Source organism: Zonotrichia leucophrys, chromosome 6, assembly GCF_028769735.1.
Source record: "Zonotrichia leucophrys gambelii isolate GWCS_2022_RI chromosome 6, RI_Zleu_2.0, whole genome shotgun sequence".
Lineage (NCBI taxonomy): Eukaryota > Metazoa > Chordata > Aves > Passeriformes > Passerellidae > Zonotrichia > Zonotrichia leucophrys.
The window spans coordinates 31,628,210-31,655,183 of record NC_088176.1 but is presented as its reverse complement, the minus strand read 5'-3'; the positions used below and the strand labels follow the sequence as shown (position 1 = coordinate 31,655,183).

Genomic DNA, 26,974 nt, shown 5'->3' with positions numbered 1-26,974 from the left:
CTGTGACCAGGTTTGTCCTTTGCTGCAAAGCCAAATGTGGCCAGCAGCAGCCACAGAGGGCTTGTAATACCTTTAGGGTCACCCTAACGAGCTACTTTATAAATAGGAGGGGTCTAATGGGATCTCAGACTGTACAGCTGATGGGGTTTGTTCCATTCCGGGGGAAACTGAGTCAGAAGAGGAAAGAAACACTTGGTGGCTGCAGTCACCATCTTGTCACAGACCCTGGTGCTTTGCACAGCTTGGGGGATGCACAGGAAAAGCTCCCCTTGGAATGGCTTCTGCTCTGCCACATCACAGCATCTAAAGCTGCTGAAAAATCTGGGGCCAGATCTGCTGGGTGTCACCAACCCAGCTGGAAATTCTTCCTCCCCAAATGGTCCTTTTGGTCCTAGACTGAACAAATTCAAGTTCTCTTAGTGTGCATCATCATGTGTGATTTATGATATAGGATTAATGTGTCTGCTGTAGTTACCCAGCACTGGATTCCTCCTGTATCTCCACAGCATCATTGCTCCTGCCTCGATCCCATGGCAAAAATAAATGGATGATGCCCCTGCTGTACCAAAGGATGCTCCCAGCATCCCCAAAGGGGTCAAACACAACACCAACTCTGGTGCTCTCCAAATTAAGAGGTGCCTTTACTGTTGGCATGATCCCTCTTCCACTAAATTAATTTTTGCTGGAATCAGAGCAGACAGCAACCTTGATTTAATGTGTAAAGGCAGGCAGGGCTCTGTCCAACCTGGGAAAATGTTCTTTGGATATAATTTTATTCCTGTCGAGGTGCCTGCTATTACTGGGCCATGGCCGTGAGCTCTCATGCTCTAATTAAGTAGGGAATTGGCCTTAATGAATAGCACTTTTCTGCTCCTCAGGCTTAAAAGTTTGCCTATTTTTCAGTGAATGTGCCATTTGATGAGAAGCACACAAAAATACATTGATTGCTGATTTTTGGCTATGGCTGGGAGGGAGCAAAGTAAGAGGGAAAGCTCTGCTGAATTCTTGTGCCCTGCTTTAAGAATAAAATTAGCACGGAAGCCTGTTAAAAATTAGCCTCTAGGGCTGGGCAAAAAATGTTTATGATAAATGTCTTTTTGCCTTGGCAAAGAAGAATTTCAAAGAGCCTTGAGATGCTCCATGCTGGTGGGATCAGGGGCAGGGAGAGGCAAACTCATGTGGCCAAGGGGCACCTCTGCTCTGGCCTGGGAAACTTTGGGGTGGATGCAGGAGAATTCCTGGTGCACAGAAGGGGTTTGCTGGGCCACCCCATCCTTCCCCAGTCCCGGTCACAACAGCCACGGGACCAACTGTTTTCAGCACAGGTTGTTGCTTGTAAACACACACACAATAGGTGTATGAATATATATACATATAAAAATATATATATACACCTGAGAACCTCTCATTTCCTGGGCTGAGCTTTTGCTTTCTAGTGGGAAAATTTGATTTTGCACCATTTCAAAAAAAATTTCTCCTGCCCTCCTGCCCCATTACAAAACATCCTGTTACAAAATGAAAGACCTACAAGGCTGAAACTCCAACTAAAATGAACCTTAGGCCACAGATTAGCTTAAAATCATGAGGGTGTTGAATTACCAGACTGAGATTGCTTTTCTTTGCCTTCCTGCCTGTGCTGGGTTTAAGGGAATTTGGTTAAAAGGCTCCGTAGCCGTCGCTCCGTGCGGCGACGGCGAAGGCAGGATAGGCTTCATAGGTGGCATAGGTGGCCAAATCTTGTCCCAATGTCACTGCTTGCTTGAGCTGAGTGGCTGTGACAGTGGCAGCTGCGTTAGCAATGGTGTATCCTGAAGGAAAAAAAGAAGGAAAACCCGTGGATTCATGAAAATCCATCCAAAACTCACAATCGCCTGGTAGGTTTTGATGGGACGACTTAAAGTGGGAACGGCTTGGGCAGCAGTGAGTTTGTTAGTGGGAATAATGTAAATTAATTAATTAATAGGAAAATGAAAGCATTTCCTCACCCATGATTAGTTAAACTCAGTGCTGGAAAAACACTCTCTGTTGAATATTTTTTCCTCAGGTTTTGATTATTTCTAATGGTGCTCTGGACAGGTCTGCCCTATATGGCATGAGGAGGGCAAGGATACAACCTTAAATGGGTTGAAGTAAATTCCCTTTAAAGAGGAGAAAATTGGGCAGGATTCTTGAAGAAAATATAGCTCTGATCCCTTCATAACCAAAATACAGACAGTTCAGGACAGCCATGGTAGGGAAATCCTCTCAATGCAATGGCAGGGAGGAAATATTTGGCAGACGGGATTTTTTGGGTTTTTTCCCATTGGTTTCTAATGGAAAATGTGGTTTCGACACTTCCAGATTTTCCATGGGAAGATGTAAGCGTTGCTGTTTGAGAGTGAATCACTGGGAAAACTCATCATTTGGGGCTTGTTCCTCTGAAGGCAGGGCATAGCAGCTTGTCACGCAGACCGCAGTGTTTTGTTGTAAAAGAATCAGGGATTAAGACAAAGCCTCAATTTGGGAAGAGGAGCTGGGGTATCCATTGGATCTGCTGGAGCAGGCTCTGCTGCCAAAATACATCTCCCAGGATCCTGTCTGACCACATGGGCAATGGGATCAACTCCAGGTCAGCCAGAGCCAAGGTCCTCTTGGTGGGGGAATGGAAATATTGGGCAACAGGGAGCACACATTGCCTCATTGGAGGTGTCACTTTGGGGAAAACAACCACAATGAATTCCTTACAATTTGAATATTGTGGCTCTCCAGAGTATTTTCTTTGCACCAGCAAAGCCAGGTGCAACATCTCAAGCAGCAATTGAGAAATCTGGGACTTAAGGCACAGCTGCCACCATAGGGAGAGAAATGAGCTGCGAGCTGGGCATGGCCTGAGCTGAGCTTTAGCGAGCCCTGACCAAGGCCTGGTGTGTGCTGCAAGCAGCAACTTTAGTGCATGTCCATTTGCCAAGCTCCCAAGACAAATAAATAAGGGTGGATGAAAGAAAAGGAGAGATGCTAATTAAGCAGTAAGTGGGGGCTGGATTCAATAAAGAGCCCATTTGGTTTCCACGCTGCGGAAGCTGCACAAGCCCAGACAAATTGATTTTTCTGTGGCTTTTGCGGACTCCTGTGGCAGGAAGCCGGATAGATGTTTTATTTTTTTTCTTTAAATCCATCCTTGAGACACTCCAAACAACTCAGTAGTACTGACTAATGGGTTCCTCATGTGCAGCTTGGCACCTGGTGCTGCCTCTCCATCAGAACTGCTGTCATGCTGGAGAGCACGGCAAATGTAATTCCTGTGTTTTGCGTGATTTTCCAAGCTGTTTTGGGCAGTTGCAAGAGCTACAAATTCTCAAACTGGGAGAAAAACCTTCTGTGGGGGTGTGGGAGCTGGGACTGGATCCAAACTTTCATGGCTGCATCATTTCTTTGGCAGATGAAATCCCAAGTGGTTGGGGGTGCTGGGGGAGGACGGAGAGCCCATGAATTCATCAGCCTTGCAGGGAGGAGGATCTCCTCCATCCTGGTGACATCAGGGACAGGGAGGGGACTCATGCCAGATGTGGCACTGGGGATGACAGCTTTGCATCCTGTGTTGCTTCTGGGGCTCCCAACTGAAGGAGGTTTTCACAAACTGGGAGGAGTGGAGGGGATGTGTGGAGCTGGGATGGGCCTCTGGATGTTGGGGTTCTCTGCCCTTGGACACTGCTCTGACCCCCTTGGACATAATCCCAGCTGTGGCATTGCTCTGAGGGATTGGGGTTGGAGCAGAGCCCCCCACCCCAGTTCCTACAACCTGAATTGCTCTGGGGTGTGGACACAGAAATTTGTGATAAAATCCTTTATGGGCAATAAACTGGCACAGGCTGCCCAGAGCAGCTGTGGCTGCCCCTGGATCCATGGATGTGTCCAAGGCCAGGCTGGACAGGGTTTGGAGGACCCTGGGACAGAGGAAGGGGTCTCTGTCATTGCAGGGGGTGGAATTATGTGATCTTTAGGGTCCCTTCCAACCCAAAGCAGTCTGGAATTCTCTGCTAAAGATGCCAGACACACAAGCAACATGAGTCACTATGGGGGGAGCACAACCAGGCCAGTCCTCAGCGACCAAAACCTGTTTCATTCCTCACACCCACAAGGAGCCACCAGGAAAAATGACATTCCAGGAGCCTTTTGCTGTACAGACATGCCCATACCTGGGAAAGCTGGTGCTGCAGGAGGCACCTCTGCCCCCTCCACAGGGATGCCCAGGGTCTGCAGGGTGTACTCTGCCGCGTAGGTCTTGGCCTCGTCGATGTAGGCGCTGAGCTTGGGCGGTGTGAAGGGATGTCTGTGGGCACAGCACAAAGTTAGCTGGGTTTGCTTTCCTAGCCAGATGTTTTCATTACTTAGTTTTAATCAGAAAAGAAGGTATAAAGATCTGGCTCTACAGGGTTATTAGGTTCTCCTGATCTTTCCACCACACTCGCTTGCGATTGGAGGTGATCACAGTGTTGGATGGATCCTCACTTAGGAGCCTTGGGATGGTGATAGCACAAAGTTATCTGGGTTTGCTTTCCTCTGGGCTTTCCTGCCAGATGTTTTTATTACTTAGTTTTAAATACAAGAGAAGGTATAAAGATCTGGCTCTTCAGGGTTATTATGTTCTCCTGATCTTTCCACTGCACTTCCTTGCGATTGGAGGTGATCACAATGTTGGATGGATCCTTGCTTAGGAGCCTTGGGGTGGTGATAGGACAATCTGTTTTCTTGGGTGCTAGGTAAGGTTTTATATTTTTTCTTGGGGCTCATTTTTGATCTGCTTAGAGCTGGCACCACCCCACGCAGCAAATGGAAGCGTGGCTTCCCTGGGCAGGTGCATTACCAGAGCTGCTCTCCTCCCTGTGGTCTGCTCCCTCGCTGGGGTTACCGACCCTGGACACAACCTCCTTGCAGAGGTTGTTGTGCTTTTTCCATCAAAAAATAACCCCAAATAACCCTGCTGCGTTTTTTCTTTACAATACCCAGCCTGGGCTTTTCTTTACAATACACAGCAAAGAGTGGTTTTGGTCAGAAATGTTTACAATCATACTTGGAGCTGAAATATCAGCATGTTCCTTCAAATTCCTCTCATTTCCCCACAAGGGCTATTGTTTGCTTTCTTTTTGTACAAAAAAAGCACCCTTTTGCCTGATTGTGTCTGGCTTTCTGTGATGTTTGCACCAGCAGAGAGCACTAAGCACAGCACTTAATTATACTCTGTGGATGTCTTTCTCCTTGTATTCTTTAAAAATATATTTAATATATATGTATATTAATATACATATATATAGAATATTATAATATATATAATATATATAATATATAATATTATATATAAGTATGTATATATATTAAATATATAACATATAATATTATATATTTAATATATATACATATTTGTATATACACTATGCATATATAATTGATATATAATTATATATTTATATAAAATACAAATAAATATATCAATATATAATACTAATATATAATGTATAATTATATATACATATAGATGTATATATAATTATACAAACATATATTATTTAATAAAGATAAATTTATATAAAATAAATATAGATTTTAAAATTCAAATAAATATTAAAATTAAAAAATTAAAAAATTAAAAAATTAAAATTATAACATTTAGTTAATATTTAATAAATGTAGATTCAATAAATATAGTAAAAGATATTTAATAATTTTTTGAATAAATGGAAACCTATTTCTTCAATAAAAGAAACCTGCTCCAAAAGGAAACCTATTTTTTTAATAAAGGAGACCTGTGTGCTTGGGACTTGGAGGACAGCTGTTAGGTAAAATAGAATTTAAAAAATAAAGCCTAAGCTTCAGAAACCTTCCACTAATGACATACATGGTGGGGTTCTGGCTGGCAAGGGCAGGGATGGTGATTTTGTAGAGGAAGAGCTGTCTTTGATCCTGGCCAATGGCAGAATGGAGCTGGTACACAGGCTGTCCCCAGTTGTTTTTCTGGCAGATTTCCTCTAAGATCTAGAAGGAAAAAAAATAATAGGGATTTGTGCTGGGGTTAATTGCTGTGCAGAAGCCTCCTTGCCTAGCTCCAGCCCCTGGGCTGAGCAGCTGTCTTCCCTCAAAGAGTTTTCAGGGAGCTCTGGCAGCTTCCTCAAAGCTTAGCAAAAAATCCAAAATAAATGGCAGATAGAATACTGCACCCAGCTTGAAGTGTAAGATTCATCTAAATGCTTTATACATTAATATCTGTTTAATTCCTGAAATTATTCCCTGTTCACTTGGGCATCTGAGTCCTTTTGCTGATTAGATTATTTCAGTATGGTTTGCTTTGAATCCTCCTCAGAAGCTCTGTCTCATGGATGTCTGTTTCAGAGGACTAAAGAAACTCGGGTTGCATTCATCTCCTCTGGCTTAGTGGGTTACCAAGCACAAGAAGTCCAAATAGGCTCCTTTTTAAAAAGAAAAAAAGGTTTTGTTTCCATCCAATTAATTCCATGGGCTTCAGCAGGCAATTGCAGCTTTTGAAATGCTGAACCACGTTGCCCTCAGCCTTGGCACAGCTGGTCCCATGGTAATTGGGAATTGCTGTCCAGAAACACTCCTGCTTTGGCTTGGGATTCCAGGGGTTTTTAACCCACTGCCTGTGTGCTGTCCCAGCTGGGATTGATCACTTTTCATTAAACCAGGTTGCTCTGACCTGACCTTGAGCATTTCCAGGGATGGGGCAACCACAGCTTCTCTGAAAAACCTGTGCAGAGCCTCACCCCCATCACAGGCAAGAATTTCCTCCCAATATCCCATGTATCCCTGCCCCCTGGCAGTGGGAAGCCATTCCCTGTGTCCTGGCACTCCAAGCCCTTTAAAAGTCTCTCTCCATCTTTCTTGCAGCCCCTTCAGGCACTGGAAGGCCACAATTAGGTCACCCTGAAGTCTTGCTGAGGTCTACCTCATTTACAGCTTACTTTTGAATGGATTTAAAACTAAAAAGAAAAATTTAAACCTCACTGCTGCTTTTAATTTTGCCACTACATCTCCAGCTGAAGTTTAGCGTCTTGCAGTGTAAAATGCTTCATTACATAGTTCAGTTCTCAATTACAACAGCTCATTTTTTCACTGTGGCAACACTAGTTCCCTGCTGTCCCAACTCCTTTATATGTTGGCTTTATAAAAATGAATTTCACCTGCCCTAAGGCCCTGCAGAACCATTCCAGGGATTTCTAGTGGAAGGTGCCTCTATGCATGGCACGAGTTGGTACTAGGTGAGCTTAAAGATCCCTCCCAACCCAAACCATTCTGTGATTCTGTGATTTGCTGACAAAATAGACTAAGGGGACTTTTGCAGGAGGTAAAAATCCCACTGTCCAGTTTTCTGGGAGAAAACAAGGATGTTTGCATAAACTTTGGCAAACTGGATGCTGTGGCAATTGGAGTGTTAAAAGGCAAAGACATGCTTCAAAATTCAGGGTGAAGTTGGTTTCTTGTGTTCTCTGCACAATATAAGGGTTATAAAACAGTTACTGTCTGAGCTGGACACCCAGAAGCTCAGGGAATTTATTGTGGATTTCTCCTCAGCCCTCTTCATCCATCTACATCGACACACACAATCAAATCAAAGAGTTTCTGTGCTAGGCTGGATTATGTCAACACTTCTTTTGCCATAAATTATTTGAAAATGTACACTATTTTTCTATTTTTTGTGCATTGTTCCCTAGTGAAGCCCCAGGTGACAAATTTTATGTATCAAACCCATCGTGGGTGGGAATTCCTTGACCCGCAGTGCTTTTATGGCGCGATAGCCAGAACTGGATTAAGGCATTTATGACAACTCTCCCCTGACACTCAGGGGTGATCTTAAAGGTCTTCTCCAACCACAACTCCGTGAGGCAGGTGGATATTGCAAGATGCAATGGTGCTGCTCATTTTTTAATGATTTTGAGAGACGAGAACAGATTTATTTACCAGGCCGCGGTACAGATCCAACGAGGGGCCCGTTTTCCCAACACACCCCTTGGGACATGGCCGCTCTTTTTGGGGTCACATACCTGGGGGGCGAGTTTGATCCCTTGGGGCTTTAGTGTGACGTGGTTCATGGGGGTGAGCTCCATCCCTGGCAGGAGGTCGTAGAGCTTCTCCTCTCCCCTCTTGTCTCCCTTGAGGTGGTATCCGCGCCCCAGGCCTGGGAACGCCAGGTAGCCGCGGCCTCCCAGGCCTCGGACGCCCGCAGCCCCTACAGGTACATTCATGTAAATTTCTAGGAATGTAAGAAGGCATTAAACCGAATCAAATCACCGGAAAAAGGACCCTGATTCTCGCTGAAATGGAAAAGTTAGCCCCGCTTGCTGGGAGGGTTGGGAAGCAGGTGGGCAGGAGGTCCCAGGTTCTGGTGGTGGGATAACACAGGCTCAACACTGACACCCTTTCTTGGATAGGTGAGGGGATTTGGGGAAAAACTGCTTCTTTCTGCCCACTTTTCATCATCTCTAGTCAGGACAGCTTGATTTCAGGACAGCTTTTTAGCCAGCCTTGTCGCTGGAAGTCAGAGAGGGGACAGCTGGCATATTTTGTTACCTACCAGTGTAATTACACCTTGAAGAATTCACAGCTTACACAATTTCATCCCTATGGACAAAAATCCTCTTTGGTTTTACCCTATTACACTTCCATTTTTTCTCAGGGAGTCCTATTTGGGAGTCTGGGGAGACCATGAGGCAAGAGACAGGTGGAGAATTATCACATCTGCTCTTTTCCTAATACAACTTTGAGAGAAGGTGGTTCACTGTGTGGGGAAAAACTTGAGGAACAAGGGATATTCCTGCTGCCCTGTCTCCTCCCTGCTGAAGGGACAAAAACTGGCCATCAGGATCCTTGCCAGGCCTACCAGGGTGCCACACAGAGTCCCAGCCTGCTGTGGGACTTGGCTTGGGGACACAAGGCATAATCTTTGGAAGGAAGATCAGATGACAGAGTTATTTCTTTGTTAGCCTCAAACTTACATCTGCACTGACCAAACCATGTCTGCACTGACATTTAATTTGGGGGTACCTGAGTGTGGGGTTTTGATTTGGCTCCAGGTAGGGTCACCCAAGAGTTTTTAGAAATATTCTCTTTTATTCATAGATTGAATTGAGTTAATTATTATTAAGTTAACAATCTCCCAAAAGGGAGCCTCCACCTCCCAGAGCACAGAATGGCTTTTTTGATTCCCTACCCTGCACCAGGGCAATGTGACTTGCTTGGAAAACTCCACAGCTTTGGGTCAGAAAACACCAGGACTGGTAAAATTTTCGCTTCAACTTTCAAGGACAAGTGTCGCAGACATCTTTTATGGAAAATCCTTTCTTTAGGATTTTTCCTCCTGAGAAGCTGAGAGGCCCCAGGAACAAAATGTAAACAGTGGTTATCTGCTGCCGTGGAATGCAACAGGTGCATCTGTGATTGGTCTCATAGAGTTGTTTATAATTAATGGCCAATCACAGTCAGCTGGCTCGGACTCTGTCTAAGACAGAAGTTTTTGTTATTATTCTTTCTTATTCTATTCTTAGCTAGCTTTTTGATGAAATCTTTTCTCCTATTATTTTAGTATAGTTTTAATATAATATATATCATAAAATAATAAATCAAGCCTTCTGAAACATGGAGTCAGTTTGTCGTCTCTTCCCTCATCCAAAATCCCTTGTGAACACCATCACAGACAAGAGGAAAGATAGTGGTGGTGGTGGCTGGCTGTGGGAGGGGGAAGGGAAAAGTGTTTTATTTGGTCTTTCCTGCTGGGGCAAAACCAGGAGGATCTGTGAGTTATTTACACTGGACTGAGGGCAACCTAGAAATTCCTTCCAGGAAAACAGTTATTTTTTTCAGTCTTTGGGAAAGACAAGAGCCTAAACCCTGCGTTTTCCACCAGAGAAAACAGCATCCAGGAGCTGGGGCAAAGCCAATGTCACCACCACCTGTCTGGGGAGCAGCAGCCCGACCCCTGGAGGAGACACTGGGCACAAGGGGGGGGTTTTCATTTATCCAAAACTCCAAGAGGGAATTACCTCTGACGGAGGGGGGCCGGAGGATGCTCCTGCCGCCGAGCCCCTTGGCGGCGGGGAAGTGCAGGTTGGGGATGGCCGCGTAGGCCTGCGGTGCGTAGAAGACCGGGGCGCCCAGGTAGGCGGTGGCGGGGTCGTACAGGTGTCCCAGGGTGTAGGTGTAGTCCCCCTGCAGCACCGGGGCCCTGCCACCCGTGCCACGCGTGTACCTCACGTAGCTGTCCTTGTCCACCGGCTTGGCCAAGGTCACCTCGATGGGGGAGCCATCCAGCACCTGAGAGGGGACAAACACAGGGTGGAAATGATATCTTGGGGTTTAGCTTTCTTTTTCTTTCTTTTTGACTCTGTGCTGCTTGGGTGTGTGGGTCTGGGTTTCATATAAGGGGATGGTAAGGTCTCTTCACAGAGTTGGCAGACACAACAATGTCTTCTCTAGCCGGGGACCAAGGACAGCCAGATGTGGATCTCAGGCCCAAGAGTATAAACAATGTGGACTGAACAGAGAAAATAAGAAAGATGGGACTTTGTGGGCTGGGGGTGTATTTAGACAATTAGCCCCAATATGCTAATGGACCAAAACTTATAAAAATGTGAGATCTTGCGACCAAGTGCTCTTTTGCTTCCATCTTGGAGCCATCTGGGCAGAGCAAAGCCATGGCTCTGGTACTGCCAGGGTGTGGCCTTTGAAGGCCCTGCAATAAATATCCTTTTATTAAATATAAATATCCTTCCCCTTAACTCTGTCTAGCCTCTGTTCCAGCTGTTTAAGGCAGCAGGGGAAGTGGCTAAAAGTGCTTGATGGAAATCCAACCTATGGGGGAGCTGCCCCTATGTCCTAATGGGATGGGAAGGTGGAGGAAATCACCCCAAAAAAGCCCTGGATCTCCTTCACACTTAACCTGAGAGTGCCCAGCCCTGGCTCGAGCTGGGAGAGGCTCCTTCAGCAAAGCCTTTAAAAGGCTTCACTTCCCTGCAAAGCAGCTCGTAAGGCAGCGAGATTCCACGTGCTCCCGTGGAGAACAGCATGGCACTAAAAATAGGAGCAGGGTTAACACCTCTTTGGGAACAGCTCTGGCTTTAGAGTGAATTACATGCAGTGCAAGAAGGGCTAAATTCAGCAGCCTCCTCACAAATCCGCATCTGAACTCGGAGCAGATGTTTGGGCTGACCTCGTTTGTCCCACTTTGCCATTCACACGCTGCCCTGCCAGTGTTTTTGTTGGCAGTCTGGAACAAGGATGTGAGTGTGAGCCAGGGGGGGATCCTCACCCCTCCTTTCCTAGTTCTTCTTTCAGCTTTTCCTGTTTTTTTTTTTTTTTCATCTGAGCAGTGAGCTAGAGCCGGGCAAACACTTAGCACAAATCCAAGGAGCCAAAATGAATCGTTTGTGTACAACAGAGCTGCTGAAAAACAAATTCAGGAGTATAAAAGCTACCAGCAAAGAGCAAATTGGGATAACACCTCCAGGAGGGTTTTGGAGCTAATAAAGCAGGTGGCTTTGTGTAATATACTGCACTGTAAGCTCCAGGAATTAACATTTACAGCAGATTTTACCTTCCCATTCAAGGCTTTCATGGCCTCCACTGCGTGTTCTCTTTTATTAAAGTGCACAAAGGCGTAGTCTCTAATTTTCTTTACTCTCTCCACTGCACCTGTGGAAAACATTGGAATATTAGTGGGAAGTGGGGGTTAGTCAGAAAGCAGAGATCTGAAACAGTGGTTCTGTCAGGTTATGAGCCCCTGGAGAGCAAAGGCTGAGCAAGGGTGGAAGAACAAGAGGTCAGTGCCCCCTCACCTCTTTGGATGCATATTCCAGAGGAAAATCAATATATAATGGCTGTAGCAATTCAAAGGCAAACTAGAAGGGTTTGGGGTCAGACACCAGTAAGATTCCCATTAAATTGGAGTGGTTTTCTCCTGTCCAAACCATTCTGTTGGACACTACCTTTGGTCTTGTGTCTCCCTTCTGTGACTGACCACGCACCAGCTGTGGGAACATTGCCTTGTGATCCCCATCTCCCTGATTTTGTATGTGCATTGGAGGCAGCTTTTTTCATAAAACAATGAGGTTTTTCTCCTTGACAACCAGCTCAGGATGTTCAGGAAGAATGAACAGCCAGCCCTGGGCACTGGGATGGGGTGGGGCTGATGGGGCAGCAGGTATCTCCCTAAGAAAAAGCCTCTCCCTAGGAAACAGCTTTTCCCATGGCAGTGGGGCTTCCCTGGATGCCCCAATTCACCTGGACATGGCTCCAGCCAGGCTCTGCAGCTGAGGATGGGGCTTGGGCTGGAGACTCTTTCTTCCAGCCTGAATCTTTCTTACATCCAATTTATCCAAAGTAATTCATATGCAAATGACTTCTTGTTCTTTTCTAAGTCCATCCCCCACAGTTTTCTCTTTCCCCTCTCAGCTGCTCTGATGCCAGGAACTCATACTCTGCACTGAGGAGTCTGTCTCCAAAATAACCCTACCAGTCCTGCTCCCCATGGCCACAGCCTTCAGCCATTTCTTTAATTCCTCATCTTCTCTGCTCCTGTGGCTTGGGAAGCACAACATCAGCCAGCCCAGCCTCCTGTAAAACCCCCAGAAATATCCTCTGGATACATGGCTAAGGGATACTGAACAACTCTTCTGTTGGCTTCTTATCTCTTAAAGCTGAACAGGTGCACAGGGAAATGTCATATTGCCACAAAAAGCATGCACTTAGAAAAATGCAGGAGGAAACAAATTTCTTTGGTGTTCAGGGGAGTCCTTAGGAGCTGCAGAGGGCTAAATGAGCCTGTCCCAGCCCACAGCCCAAGCAGGCTGCATGTCTTGGAATGACACAGGGATGGTAAAGTAGCACTTTGTGTCCTTCTGGGACAGAGGATGATTTTCCAAGCCTGAATTTATGGGAGTTATATGCTGATGCTTTGTTTAGAAGTGGAAGCTTTAATGAACTCTCTGTGTTTTGAATATCCCCCTTCTGCCTGCTGGAGAGCATTCCAGGACACCAACCCTGGAGCCAAAAATTCTGCTCTCCCCTGCTTCTGCCTCTGCTGGGCCAAGCAATGTGATACCCAAGGAGGAATTTCCTTGGGATTCCCAGGGAGCAAGGGCAGGGCTTTTCAAAGAGACAGCTCTGCAAAAGTCATCAGGCTGTGAATTTGGCACAAATTTAAGGGGTGCTACTTGTGCTGTGTCCCAGCTTAGCATTCCTGGTGCTGCCTGTGGAGCCCTCAGAGATGTGACAATTGCTGTGTCATTGGAATGTCTGGATCATTTTTTATTGCATGATTTGTTGATGTCAAAACAGCTTCCTAATGCCCTGGATCCAAGGTAATTTCAGCTAAGTAGTGCTGAAATGTGGCTCAATGAGTGAGGCAGAGAACCATGGCAGGGCAATGAATCATTTCACATCCTTGCTGCTTTTTTTGATCTCTCTGTAACTTAAACTGCATTTTCTCTCTCCAAAGCTGGAAGTTTTGCTGCTCTAATGCACCCATTCCTGATTTTAGCCACCAAAATCAAAGCTGTCCTTTAAAAATAATAAAATTCCAATGTGAATGCTGAGATGATAAAAGGAAGATGAAAGATGATGCAGAACTTGTGTTGTTATAGTGGAAAACTTCTTAGGAGCAAAGCAGATGACTGTTACCAAAGTGTCAAAAGGCCACAAATGTGTTTCTGGGGAGTGTGAGCTTGTTCAAAACTTGGGAGCAAAACTGGGTAAATAAAAGAAGGAAGCAGTTCAGAGAGGGGGAGAACATAAATTTAACTCAGGAGGAAAATGGGTTCTGCAACAGCTCGATGGTGGCTAAAAGTACGAGCCAGAAATGCTGGAAGGACACAAGGAAAACTCATTAATCCCTTTGCATTGCTGCCTAGTCCAGAAAAAGGCATGAAATTAAGAAGTTAGAGGAAGAAAACTGAAGCTCTGCAGCGTATTTTAAAAAATTAATAGAAGGAAGCTAAGAGGAGTGAGATGAAAGGAGATTTCCCATTGCCAAGCATCAGTTCCTAATGCCTAATGGACTGTGTGGCTTGCAGAGCTGCAGAAAAGGGTTATTTTTACTTTGTTGGTTTTGGGTGGAATTTCCTAAAGCTGGAGCAACTCAGAAGTAAAATCTCCTTTGAAAGCCAGCAGGATTTTTATTCCCAACTAATTTTTTTTTTTTTAATTCCCAACTAATTCTCCTGCTTTTTTTGAAAAATCTCACCCTAAGTACATGTAAGATATGCCACAAAGGAATATTAAATTAAATGGAAAGCACTAATTATTCACCAATTTACAAGAGGACTGGGGGGATGTATGAAAATGAGTTCAGAATTTAGACAGATCAGATAAAAAGGAGTTGTATTAAATCACTCTATTTTTATCACCATGCCTTGCCACAGAAGAATGCTGAAGTCATCCAGCTGCATCACCAACTCTTATTTAGAAAGACTAAATGATTCCAAAGCATTTTGAGGACACAGGGCAACCCCATGCAGCATTTTGGGTCCCTTCCAGTTTCCAATCACCCTCCTTCATGGTGGCTGGGAATTAAGCAGCCTTTAATGGGATGGCATTTTGGGTGGGAGCCTTCAGCCCCACCACAATTTTTGTGGCATTTCACAGCGAGAAAAACCCAGCTATTTTTATCTCTTGTGGCATTTTAGGAAGGCAGAAACATTTCCATTTGTTTAGGAGGCACAGCACCTACCTGGCTTGATGCTGTTGAACTCCTTCTCAATGGTCTCCTCGGTGGTGGAGAGCATGAGGTTCCTCACGTAGAGGATCTTCACTGAGGACATGGTGTCCTCATCCACCTCCACCTCTGGCTCTGCCCAGTCCACGGCAATGGGGTGTCCCCACAGCTGGATCCTTCCTTTAAGGGAACAAGGCATGGTCAGTGCTGGGGGGCTTTGCTTCCTCTTGCTCCTGCTCATGCTCTATATTACAGCAGAACAGGCCAAATTCTACAAACACGACCCAAAAAAACCTTCCCAGCTCTGCCTTTCCAAAGGTCACACTCAGAATGGCCTCCTGCAAATACCTTTGGAGCCTCCAGAACTGAAAGAAGTGAAAATGTGGAATAATTCACTTTAGGCCTGCATCTCCTCGAGCGCTCCCTAAAGGGAAATATTTCAATGCACTTATAAAAATCCCTTTTTGGCCAGCAAAGTTTAATTCCCTTGATACCAGAACAGGGATCCTGAAGTTCCAGTGGGATGGAATGAAACAGCAAAAGCAAGGATGTCTGTGTGTGTGTTTGAATTTGTTTGGGGAAAGCTGCAGCAGAAGAAAGGAGGGACTCAAAAAGTCCTGATGCACAAATTCTACAAACATGACCCAAAAAAATCCTTCCCAGCTCTGCCTTTCCAAAGGTCACACTCAGAATGGCTTCCTGCAAATACCTTTGGAGCCTCCAGAACTGAAAGAAGTGAAAATGTGGAATAATTCACTTTAGGCCTGCATCTCCTCGAGCACTCCCTAAAGGGAAATATTTCAATGCACTTATAAAAATCCCTTTTTGGCCAGCAAAGTTTAATTCCCTTGATACCAGAACAGGGATCCTGAAGTTCCAGTGGGATAGAATGAAACGGCAAAAGCAAGGATATCTGTGTGTGTGTGTTTGAATTTGTTTGGGGAATGCTGCAGCAGAAGAAAGGAGGGACACAAAAAGTCCTGATGCATAAAACAAATTCTACAAACATGACCCAAAAAAATCCTTCCCAGCTCTGCCTTTCCAAAGGTCACACTCAGAATGGCCTCCTGCAAATGCCTTTGGAGCCTCTAGAACTGAAAGAAGTGAAAATGTGGAATAATTCACTTTAGGCCTGCATCTCCTGGAGCGCTCCCTAAAGGGAAATATTTCAATGCACTTATAAAAATCCCTTTTTGGCCAGCAAAGTTTCATTCCCTCGATACCAGAACAGGGATCCTGGAGTCCCAGTGGGATGGAATGAAACAGCAAAAGCAAGGATGTCTCTGTGTGTGTTTGAATTTGTTTGGGGAAAGCTGCAGCAGAAGAAAGGAGAGACTCAAAAAGTCCTGATGCATAAAACAGGGTGTGGGTGTGGAGGATAAACCCAGGGGCTCTGTGTACTCTGGACTGAGCTGCTGAGGGGCAGGGAAGAAAAAAAGCAAATAATTCACATTGCTGCATGCTGATGATGCAGTTGGGTTGGTGTCCCCACTGCTTGAGGCTCAGCTCCAGATTCAAAGGATGATGTGAGACTTTCACTGAACTCCAAGGGAATTTCCAGAAGTCCAAATTTCTGTCTGTCTGCATGCATGTGTATTACCAAGGCTGCCATTTCAGATTTGCCATTAAATTTTGGTAAAGTCAGATTTATCGTTCTGTTACACTTACAGAAAATTCTATTGAATTGTATTAGAGGTGTCAAATTGGTCAACTTATTAAGAACTACTAGTGTTGATTAGATATTGCTACAAATGATAAACCATGATTAGATATTGTTATGAATAATAAACCATTTAGACCTAAATTGTTGAGCCAGTCTGAGGCTGAGATTGGCAAGGGGGTTTATTCTGTTGGAACTCATCCCTTGGAATCCTTCACTTTTTCCCTCCTCACCTTTTTGCCTCCCTGGTCTCCACATGAATCATTTAAATCTGATATTAATCAGAGTAATCTGATTGCTTTGTCTGATATTTCTTTAATTGTTTTAATCTGATATTTCTTTGTCTGCTTCATCTGTATAATAAGTAATAGATTGACCCTTGCCATCAAACCATGTCACAAATTTATAGTAAACCTGCTTTTGCCCAGAACTTGCTGGTGATTGTTTGAGTGACCTAAACCACACATTGGCAGCTGAGAGGACAAAGAAAATCAAAACCACTCTAAAAAGGCATCTCTGCTTGGACAACCCATTTAAGAGGGAGTGGGAGCTGTGAAATGAGAGGATGAGGACAGAATTTGGAGGCTTATTGGAAGAGTAATGATAAATGTGAATGGGAAGGTGCTGTTCCCTTGGAATCCCTCGGGAATGAGCTGGGATTTGTAGAGCAAGGCTGTTCTGTGCCCCTTTCTGAGTTGCTGTTCTCACTTCAAGGGTGGAAATAATGAACTGGTTGACTTTCAGCAAGGAGCTAAACTTGGTGCCTCTTGCTGAAAATCAGTCTTTCTCCACCCTCTTGCTTAGCCAGAGACACGAGAAAATTTAAATTTTTTAATGAAAACTCAAGTTTTGAGCACTTTCTCTACAAAGCTCCCTCAAAAAAGCAATGAGGTTCAGTTTAAAGGAAGCATCTGATAATGATATTCAATCTCACATCTGCTGGAGACACATTCAGCTCTGCCTTGAAAATTTTTTCCAATTCCTGCCTTATGCTTGAGGCTTCAGAAGACTCTGGCTCCTGCTCAGGCCTTTGGAGTTCCCTAAATTGTTTACTGAGACATCCCTAAGCTGGAAACCCCTCACGCATTGCACATGTCTGCTCAGGGTCTGAGTTCCTTCCATCTGTCTGGCTGTCTTTGCTCACGATTGCAAGTGCTCTGCCTGCCCCTGCCTTCCTTTTCCTCATAAAAACCATGGGAAAGTTGTGCTGGAGCACAGAATGTGCTCCCACCATCATGGAGATGCTTAACCTGAAGAAGAAAATGCAGAATAAAAGGCAAAATTGTCAGTGTGACATATCTCCCAGTAGAAAAGAAAATTCAGTGCTCAAAATCATGCTCATTTCTTTACACAATAAGAAAAAGAATTGAATTATGTAGGGTATTTAATGTATAAAACAGGTGAAAGAAGGTGGTTCTGAACAAATCTCAAACTCCAAGGTTTGTCGATTGCCTTCAGCAGCCAGTGAGTTCAACAAAGCAGTGCAGGAGCATAAGAAAGCAAGAGAAAATTGGTGAAATCCTTGCAAATGCACTTCATGTTGAGTGACTTCTTCATCTAATACCTGCTAAGCCTCTCTCTCCTTCACAATGGTCTTTGGCTGTCTCCCAGTGCTGAATTTCATAGATGTACTCTAAACCAATTCCTCATTCCAGTTTTTTTTTGCCAAAATATCAGCTTCCAGTCCATGCTCCAGCCTGAATCTGCTCTTGGATGCTTTCCTGAGTGATTCTCCCTTTGAGAAATGGATTTGCAAAGAATTTTAAAAACTTGATAGAAAGTTTACACAGTTTTGTACGTCTGTATGCAAACACTGAGATAAGGTCTGTTGACTTTGAAAGGTCATGGAATAGAGACGATACTGTTGAGAGACTGAACTAGAAACAAGTTTTAAAATATGTAATAAGTTTTAAAATATGTAAAATACTAGAAATTTTAGAGAATTAGAACTGTGAAAGAGGTATTGTAGTAAGACAATTTGGGGTAAAAATAGAGGTGATTGGTGTTAGAAGTATTAGCAGTATTGTGCAGCAACCGTTAATAGGTTGAAAAATTACCTATTTATTTACTACCTAAAATTAGCTATTTACTACCTGCAATACCTATTTATAAGGTATTGCAACTAGGAAATAATTTAGTTTCTGATGGAATGGTGTTAAGTTTTATATTTCTTATGTCGCACTTTTTATCAATACTAACAATGGAATAAAATATTTTAAAACGCCTCTCAGTTACCCCGTCTCTGTAAAAGCTGGAAAACCCAACACTCCCTGAGAGGCCACGGATGAGTCTCTATTTTATGTTTGACCCAAGACAAGCACAGGACCAAGCATGGATACACACACAGCTAAATCCTCCTGGCTGGATTTCCAATAAACCCAAGCTCCTGAAGGACAGCCATGGATCAGTCTCCATTTTCCTGGCTGGATTTCCAATAAACCCAAGCTCCTGAAGGACAACCATGGATCAGTCTCCATTTTATGTTCAACCCAAGACAAGCACAGGACCAAGCAGAGCTGCATGGATACACACACACAGAGCCAAATCCACTTGGCTGGATTTCCAATAAACCAAGCTCCTGAAGGACAACCATGGATCAGTCTCCATTTTCCTGGCTGGATTTCCAATAAACCCAAGCTCCTGAAGGACAACCATGGATCAGTCTCCATTTTATGTTCAACCCAAGACAAGCACAGGACCAAGTAGAGCTGCATGGATACACACACACAGAGCCAAATCCACTTGGCTGGATTTCCAATAAACCCAAGCTCCTGAAGGACAACCATGGATCAGTCTCCATTTTATGTTCAACCCAAGACAAGCACAGGACTGAGCACATCCCACAGCAGAGCTGCATGGATACACATACAGCTAAATCCACCTGGCTGGATTTCCAATAAACCCAAGCTCCTGAAGGACAACCATGGATCACCAGCACTACAGGAGCTACAGTGAACCCTCCCACATCCCATGGTGTTTTGTGGGACCTCCTGCTCTGAGTGCCTCCAGCAGAAAACTTCTCTCTGAGGGCAGAAAACCCAGCCAGGTCCACTTCCTTGGATTCCTGGACCCCCTGGAGATGTTGCCACCACACCCCTGAGGTGAATCCACCCCTCTCCACCCCTGCTGACCTGGGAGCAGCTTCCTCCTGGCCATGGCTGCTGCCCGGTGGCTCTCGTACTCCACGAAGGCAAAGCCCCTGTTTTTGGTTTTATCGGCCGCGCTGGGGTAGACGATGACGTCCACGACGCCGTCCGTGACCTTCTTCATCTCTGCCAGGATCTCCTCCCTCTTCTTGGTTTTGGGGATGCCCCCCACGAACAGGCGGCAGTTGTCCACGCTGGCACACACGCCCAGGAGCCTCCCGTTCCTGGAACGAGGGAGATGCTTGGTCAGGAGCCAGGAGAGGGGAAGGTTAAAGCAAAGCCCCTCTTCAGCTGAAATGAAGGATTTGAGGGAGAAACCACAGCCAAATTTTGCTTTTCCTACTTGAGGTTCTTCCTTTTGCTGCCACCAGGCAACAGCACCTCCCCAACCCAGGTCCTTGTGTTGTTGGTTTGTGGCTTCCCACTCACCTCATGACTGAGGTTTTGGGGGCAGAAAATCCCTTCTCATGGAGAGGCACCATTTGAGGACTCACCAATGGGCCAACTTTTGTGCAGACCCCAAAATAAAAATTTCCTTTGTTCACCTCTTTGGGGTCAAAGTATCTCTTACAGGCCTGGAGAAGTGCAAAACTTCTTTAGAGGAGTCCTTGGAACCAGGGAAGCAAGTGGAGGAGCTGGAGGTGGATGAAGCCTGATCCCTAAGACCTTCCAACCTCTCCTACAAAGGACATCTCCAAGGCCTCCATGCTCCTTGACCCACTCAAAGCAGTTCACAGCCCATCACTTTTTTTATTCAAAAAGCCATACAACTGCCAGAATGGTTTATCCCAAAAGGTTTTTAAGCAAAGGCGTCAACTCATCCCACTTTGAACTGGCAAAAAACATTTAGTGAGGTTGAAATCCAACCAACACGTATTAATGGGCCCATCTGTTGTTGATTTCTGAGTGTTTTGTTCCCTCAAACATGAGGGCTTTTTCTGTTCCTTTCTATTAGGAAATGTCACTATTTGCCAATTGGTTTCCATCCTATTTCACCATTTTTTGCAATTGCTCCATCTACCAAAACATATCTGCACAATCTGTCACGAGGGAGACTGTGAATAGAATAAATCAACAACAAACAACCTGAGGGGAACATAATAAACAGCACTGGTTAGGGAAAAGTTAATTTGATCCAAAGCAGAACATTTTTTTCCCAATGTTCTGATAGATTTTGGTGTTGTTGATGGGTTTATTGTGAACAACAAATTTCCTGTTGGTTTTAATGAGCAGTAACTGCACAGGGAGACAGGAGGAGATTTCCCCTCAAAACACAGGGATCTAAATAACTTTGCTCTGGACTGCCAGGAAAAATATCCCTTACATGCCAAAATAGATTGATACAAATGATTTAAAGTTTCTTTGAATGTGTTTTTGCCTTGCTCACCTGATTTCATAATTATTGAGTGTCTTTATTGCATTTTTGGCCTCCTGTTTATTGGAGAAGGTCACAAAGGCGTAGCCCCTGTTGTTGCCATTGAAGTCCATCATCATCCTCATCTCATAGATTTTGCCAATCTGCCAAGTGAGAGAGATTTGTCAGCAAGGTGGGAGTGGTTAGAAAAGACTGGAATTTTAAAGTTCCATGGGCAGGGACACCTTCCATGGACCAGACAGCTCCAAGTCCTGCCCAGCCTGGTCTTAAATCAGCTCAGTTCAGCCCTGAAATGCAGCTCTGACCATCAGCAACTGATCAGCTGCCACCAAGCCTCACCTTTTCACAGAGGGGGATGAGTTCATCCTCAAAGAGGTCTCGGGGCAGTTTCCCAATGAAGATCTCACAGCCCCTCTCTGGTGGAGGGCCATCCCAGCCCGGTGGTGGTCCCCCATATTTCCTCTGCCCATTTTCCTGACGTGGAGGAAAAGAAAAGAAAGGTTCAGCTATCAACTTTTAAACATGGATCAAACCAACCCTGTCTCTGGGAATGACCCTTGTGGCAGAAACCCTCCTTCCCTTCAGCTCCTGATGGATTCAGCAGGGATCACACAGTGTCCTGCTGCCAAGGCAGGGATACTTCGGAAGTCCAAGTGCAGACAGTCAGTAACTGCCTGGAAAATGGAAATCCTCCTGGCTCTGGCAGGAGAATCTCCGTGGGCTTTGTGTTAGTTGTGGGCTGGGTAATGGAGCACTTGCAAAATTGATAACTTGTCTGGATTTTCATCCAGTCTGAGGATGACACCTGCCCACCCAGGAGGTCCTTCTGGCAGAGAGCAAACCTTGGCCAAAAATAATATTCAAAGAGGTGAAGGCCAGTCAGTATTTCCCTTTTTCTCTCTTTTTGCTAGATGAGTGTGTCTCTGTTCTCCTCCCCTATTCTCCTCCCCTATTTTTAACTCCTTTCCTTTCCTTTCCTTTCCTTTCCTTTCCTTTCCTTTCCTTTCCTTTCCTTTCCTTTCCTTTCCTTTCCTTTCCTTTCCTTTCCTTTCCTTTCCTTTCCTTTCCTTTCCTTTCCTTTCCTTTCCTTTCCTTTCCTTTCCTTTCCTTTCCTTTCCTTTCCTTCCCTTTCCTTTCCTTTCCTTTCCTTTCCTTTCCTTTCCTTTCCTTTCCTTTCCTTTCCTTTCCTTTCCTTTCCTTTCCTTTCCTTTCCTTTCCTTTCCTTTCCTTTCCTTTCCTTTCCTTATTCCCTACTCCCAGAGGAGATGGGGCTCCAGGAATTTTTCCATTTTTGGCTCCCTGACCATTTCTTTAGTCACTTCCCATCCTGGGATTATTCCAGGAAAGCAAATGCCTTGTACAGCTGATTTAAGAGGAACTTAAACAAACAGAGATCCTTACAAAAAAACAGGAATATACCACAAACCCTTTTAGTTTTCTAGAACAGGCCTTGAATTATCCATTATCATTCCTGTTTTTCCAGTGTTTTCAGCATTGATGGAGTCCTGGGGATATTTGATTTTATGTCTGAGCTGGTGTGTGAGGGGGCACAGCAAGAAATAAACCCTTCTCTAAATTTTCAGTGGCTTTGTTTGTGGCAAGAAGGCAGCACCTTAACAAACACTTCTTGACAAGGTGCCTGGAGGGAAAGTGGACATCAGCCACTTCCCAAAAATTAATGACACAGGTGTGCACTGAGGAAGAAGATGTTTGGCTGCATCCACAGACAGGTTGGAAGAAAAACCCCTAAGGTACAGGGAAATTAGGAGAGGTGGGAAAAGAGAAAAATATAAAATAGCAAGGTTGGGATGGGAAAGGAAAGGAGAGAGAAGAGCAAGAAGATGTTGAAGTGTGTGGGGGATTGGGAGCTGAAATCCGTGCTTTAGGAAATCTGAGCTTTGCCAGATTGACAGTGGGGAAAACTGAACCCCAGGATAATTCCAAAGCCAGGGTGGACAGGGCTTGGGTTAACCTGGGCCAGTGGGAGGTGTCCCTGCCCATGGCATGGGGCTGGAATGAGATGGGCTTTAATTTAAGGCACCTCCCAACCCCTGTGATCCTAAGAAAGCCACAGAAAATCTAAGACAAAGAGAAGTCCCTTATCTTATGGGTCAGGCACAGCAGAAAGGGCATCAAACACAGCTGCTGGCCTGGTCCTGGAATGTGCTTTTTCCCAGGAATCTCAGGTTGTGCCTGGGGCTGTTGTGCCCTCTAGTGCCATGCAAAACAAGGGAAGGTTCATGGCCTCCACCTGCCTAAAATCCAGTTTCCAGTTCCTTCTTCCAGGATGCAAGGCTGGTCATGGCAGTGCCCAGTGCTTTCCAAGGCTGAGCTTGTTTTGGTCATGGCAGCCAAGAAAGGCTTTCTCAGGTGGGTTTGGAGGTCATGCCCAGGCTCCACCTGCCCTAACCATGGGAGGTTTGGATCTTGGAGACCTCGGAGCCTAAACTGGGAGCAAACCTTGGAGCAGGTGAGGCACCTGCCTCCCATGTACCTGTGCAAGGATCTGCACAAAAGGTGACGTGCTGGACTTCCCACCTCATCCCTCCTCTAAAACTTTGCTCTGTGGGTTTTCTCTGGTTTTGAGACACCAATCCTGACCTTTTCCAACATCTAGCAGTGCTCATGCTTATCCTACCCCCACCTTCATTGTAATTTCCCATAAAGCAAGGAATTCCTTGAGGAATACGACCCTGCTTCGTGAAAGACAGCACAGTGATGGTCAGCACGGATGTGAGAGAGAAACAGAGCAAAAAGGAACGAGCAAGGAGTGATTCAGGAGCATGGATTGGCTGCTCACACCCCCAGTGAAGCTTCAGGATGAAGCACAAGAGGATGGGACCGTGGATTCCTACCTGGATCAAATTATATCCCGTTCGCTGAATTAACGCACGGAGGGCGGCTTCTTTCTGTGTGCCGGTCAATCCATCCCCGGATTTGTGATTTGATTCCATTTGGGAGTGATTATCAGCAAAAAATCACGTTAATTAGGGGTGCTCACTGCAATCAAATTTGAGATAAATTAAATCAATTAATACGGCTGGGAGGAGAAAGTCCACCCCTCCTGAGAAAGTTTACAGGGTCGCTCTTCATAAATCAGTTATTTTGGAGACAAAACCAAAACAGAACAGCAGAGACCATGGAAAAAGCAGAAATGTCCCCCTTGCTGAATGGAAATAAATAGCATTTAAACCCACAGCCAGATCCTGGGGAGATGCAGAGAGAATTTGCAGCTTTTTGGTGTTTTCTCAGGAGGAAAAAATATGCAAATGCCTAATCCTGCACTGAGTACACAGCAATGAGTCCTTCAGGCCTCGCATGGTGCTTATACTGGGAAGGCAACCTTGTACCAGCCATATCCAGCACTCCATGGGAAACAGGACCTAGCCCCAGATTCCACCTATTCTTATTTTTGAAAATAAAGAACCCAGGAGAACTTCGGATCTTAGCTCAGCTCAGGGCTGGAGCAAACTTGGGTTCAGGCATTTTAATTCAGAGCGGCAGTTTTAGGTCATGGCTGCTTCAAGATTTTTTGGTTTGGGTTGGGTTTGGGCTGAAAACATCATAAAGCTGAAATCTGAATCTGGCTTGGGCTACACCCTGGGAAAGGGACATTTACAACATGGATTCACTACTGGTGATTCCCTGATTTTCCTGAATGCTGAGCTTTGAGCTTGTCCAAAATCTTTTTATGTGCTCCAGGCATAAAAGCAGGGTCTGTAGGTGCAAGGCTGAGTTTGAAGCCTCAGGCTGACACTGAGCAGCAGCCAGAACAAACCCAGTGCCCTCCTCAGGTCCTTGTAGCCAGAACTGGGGCCAGTGACACCAATAACTCCATGCAGGAAAGTTCTTGTGTCTAATTTGTGTCATCCAGTATGGCTGTTATTGCCTAAAATTGCATTTTATCCTAGAAAGATGGAGGCAAAGAAAGGTGGTGCCTGCCAGGCTTGCCTGGAGAGCAAACAGGGCCAAAAGGGGCTGGGAGGGGTGGAATGGGGATGAGGGGGATGAGGCACCCTGGTGGGGATGCTGGAAATCCAGAGCAGCAGGAAGGTGGATTGCTGTCCTTACACCCTGAGCTACTGCCAGATTTTCAGGGGAGGAGACCCTAAACAATCCCCCTGCCAGATTTTCAGGACAACACCCTCAACAATCCCCCTGCCACTGACAGATTTTCAGGAGGAGACCCTAAACAATCCCCCCTACCAGATTTTCAGGAAGAGACCCTAAATCCCCCTGCCACTCCCAGATCTTTGGGAAGAGACCCTAAACAATCCCTCTGCCACTGTCACATTTTCAGGAGGAGACCCTAAATCCCCCTGCAGTCCCTTGGTGCACATAAGGTGAGCACTGCATATAAAGAAATGTAAGTAAAGAATTGCAATCTATCCTGCTACAGCTGATTTTCTGAGCATGTCATGATGCTGCAGAAATGACAGAAAAAGCCTTTTCCACCCAGCTTTTAACACCAACCTCTTTTTTATCAGCTGTTTCTGCAATTCACTGAGGGAGGAGCCAATGTTTGGGGCAGCCCACTTTGGTTTTGGCCATTATCTGCCGTGTGCTCCTATGCCTTTGTGCCCTGGAAGTCTCCAACAGCTGCTTTCAATTGAAAATGGATTATTCCCAGCACCAAAAATGGGGCAGAAGGCCAGGAATTTGGAGGATCTCAGTCTTGTGTCACTTGAGCTCTACCGCACTGAGATCCAGAGGCTGTGGCTCCAACACTTGCAAACAGAGGCACCTCTGTAATGCCAGATTTTGGAGCTATTTAATGCAGAGGTTGGTCAGGCTCTTCTGATTTTATTTTATTTTAGTTTAGTTTAGTTTAGTTTACTTTATTTATTTTTTTCCTGTGCTCCCAGGTTCTCCAGAGTTTTGATTACTACCAACATGCAGAGGCTGGGACATGGATTACCCAGTGCAACAGCTCTCTCTTGTCTCTAATTCCCAAATGAGTGTTTTCTGCAGCAGCTGGAGCCCCGTTGCTGGTTTGTTTTGCCCTTCTGAGGGCAGCAGCAGAGCCCTGCTGATGTTTGTGGTGTCTGTGCCTGCTGCCTCCTCGGGAGCTGGCGTTCAGCAGGCACGGGGCAGGATTAGCACACTGCTGTGCAAAAACCACTTGGAGCCTTTCCCAGCCTGCTGCAGAAAGAGAAAGTGAGCATTCAAAAAAAAAAAAAAAAAACCATTTAAAATCCAGATTGGTTTTACACCCTCTCCTGCCTGGGCAGAGACACCCCATATCCACCCCATATCCAGCCTATAGGGGAAAGCTCTGTCACACTGCAAATCTGGCCCCTTGTATCCTGCTTTTGGAGCATCCTGGCTTCATCAGGGAATTGAGGGATCAAATTGCAGCTCCCCATGGGTCTCTCTCAGCCCTGAGAGCCGGACTGGAGCGCTGCCAGGCTGGATGCCTGCAGGGCTGCTGCTCTGGATGCATGTGGATCCTTTAAGGGCAGCATCCTCTCCTGCAGGGAGGAGGGATTTCCAGGAAGGTCTCTGTCCCCCCGGGAATGATTTCACGCTGAGCAGTGAGCACCGGCCTCAGGGCTGCCGGATGGATGGGAACACAGCATCTCCCTGGCTGATGCCTTTCCAGCAGCAGCAGCAGCAGCAATATCCCTCTCTGCCTTCTGCCTTATTAGATAAGACAGCAGGGCTCTTCTGGGCTCTTCTCGTAAGGCATCCTGCAAAGATTTCAGCTGTAGACCAGCACGTCTAGACACTGGTGCACTCCAGGACATGCTGAAGCAATCCACTTGGAATCAGGGAGCAGGAGCATTCAAGGTTGCAATGAAGTATTAACCACAGCCTGCTGCAAAACCCGGGCTCTGGGGGGGTTCCTAACAAAGATCTGGCTTTAATCTGTGCCTGGTGCTTCCACACATTCCTGCCTTTGGAGAAAGCCCCAAGGAAACAACCCTGCCCCATGGAAGAGGGGCAGGATGCCCATCCTCAGGGCTGCCCTGACTTACCCGGAGCTGTGGAACTGGAATTGGGGTCCAGCTGGAGAGCCCCACCCCAGCGTAGCATCAGCCCCTTCAAGCCCCCACTCCTGATCCCAAAGGAATCTCCAAGCCCCCACTCCTGATTAT

At 45.6% G+C, this 26,974-nt stretch overlaps 1 protein-coding gene across 2 annotated transcripts; it reads right to left on the bottom strand.

The window, feature by feature from the left end:
* Window positions 1-1,656: 1,656 nt before the first annotated feature.
* On the bottom strand, window positions 1,657-23,830 carry A1CF (APOBEC1 complementation factor). 2 transcript variants are annotated; one of them, XM_064716644.1, is made up of 11 exons: window positions 23,732-23,830; window positions 21,216-21,350; window positions 20,889-21,019; window positions 19,487-19,725; window positions 14,711-14,875; window positions 11,579-11,676; window positions 10,029-10,299; window positions 8,034-8,242; window positions 5,873-6,009; window positions 4,176-4,309; window positions 1,657-1,808 (listed from the first exon to the last, which is right to left on the bottom strand). In XM_064716644.1, the coding sequence occupies exons 1-11, from the start codon at window positions 23,828-23,830 to the stop codon at window positions 1,657-1,659; spliced, it is 1,770 nt and encodes a 589-aa protein (XP_064572714.1). The 2 variants fall into 2 exon arrangements, with proteins under 2 accessions (XP_064572714.1, XP_064572715.1); XM_064716645.1 differs by having other exon boundaries at window positions 8,034-8,218.
* Window positions 23,831-26,974: the final 3,144 nt, after the last annotated feature.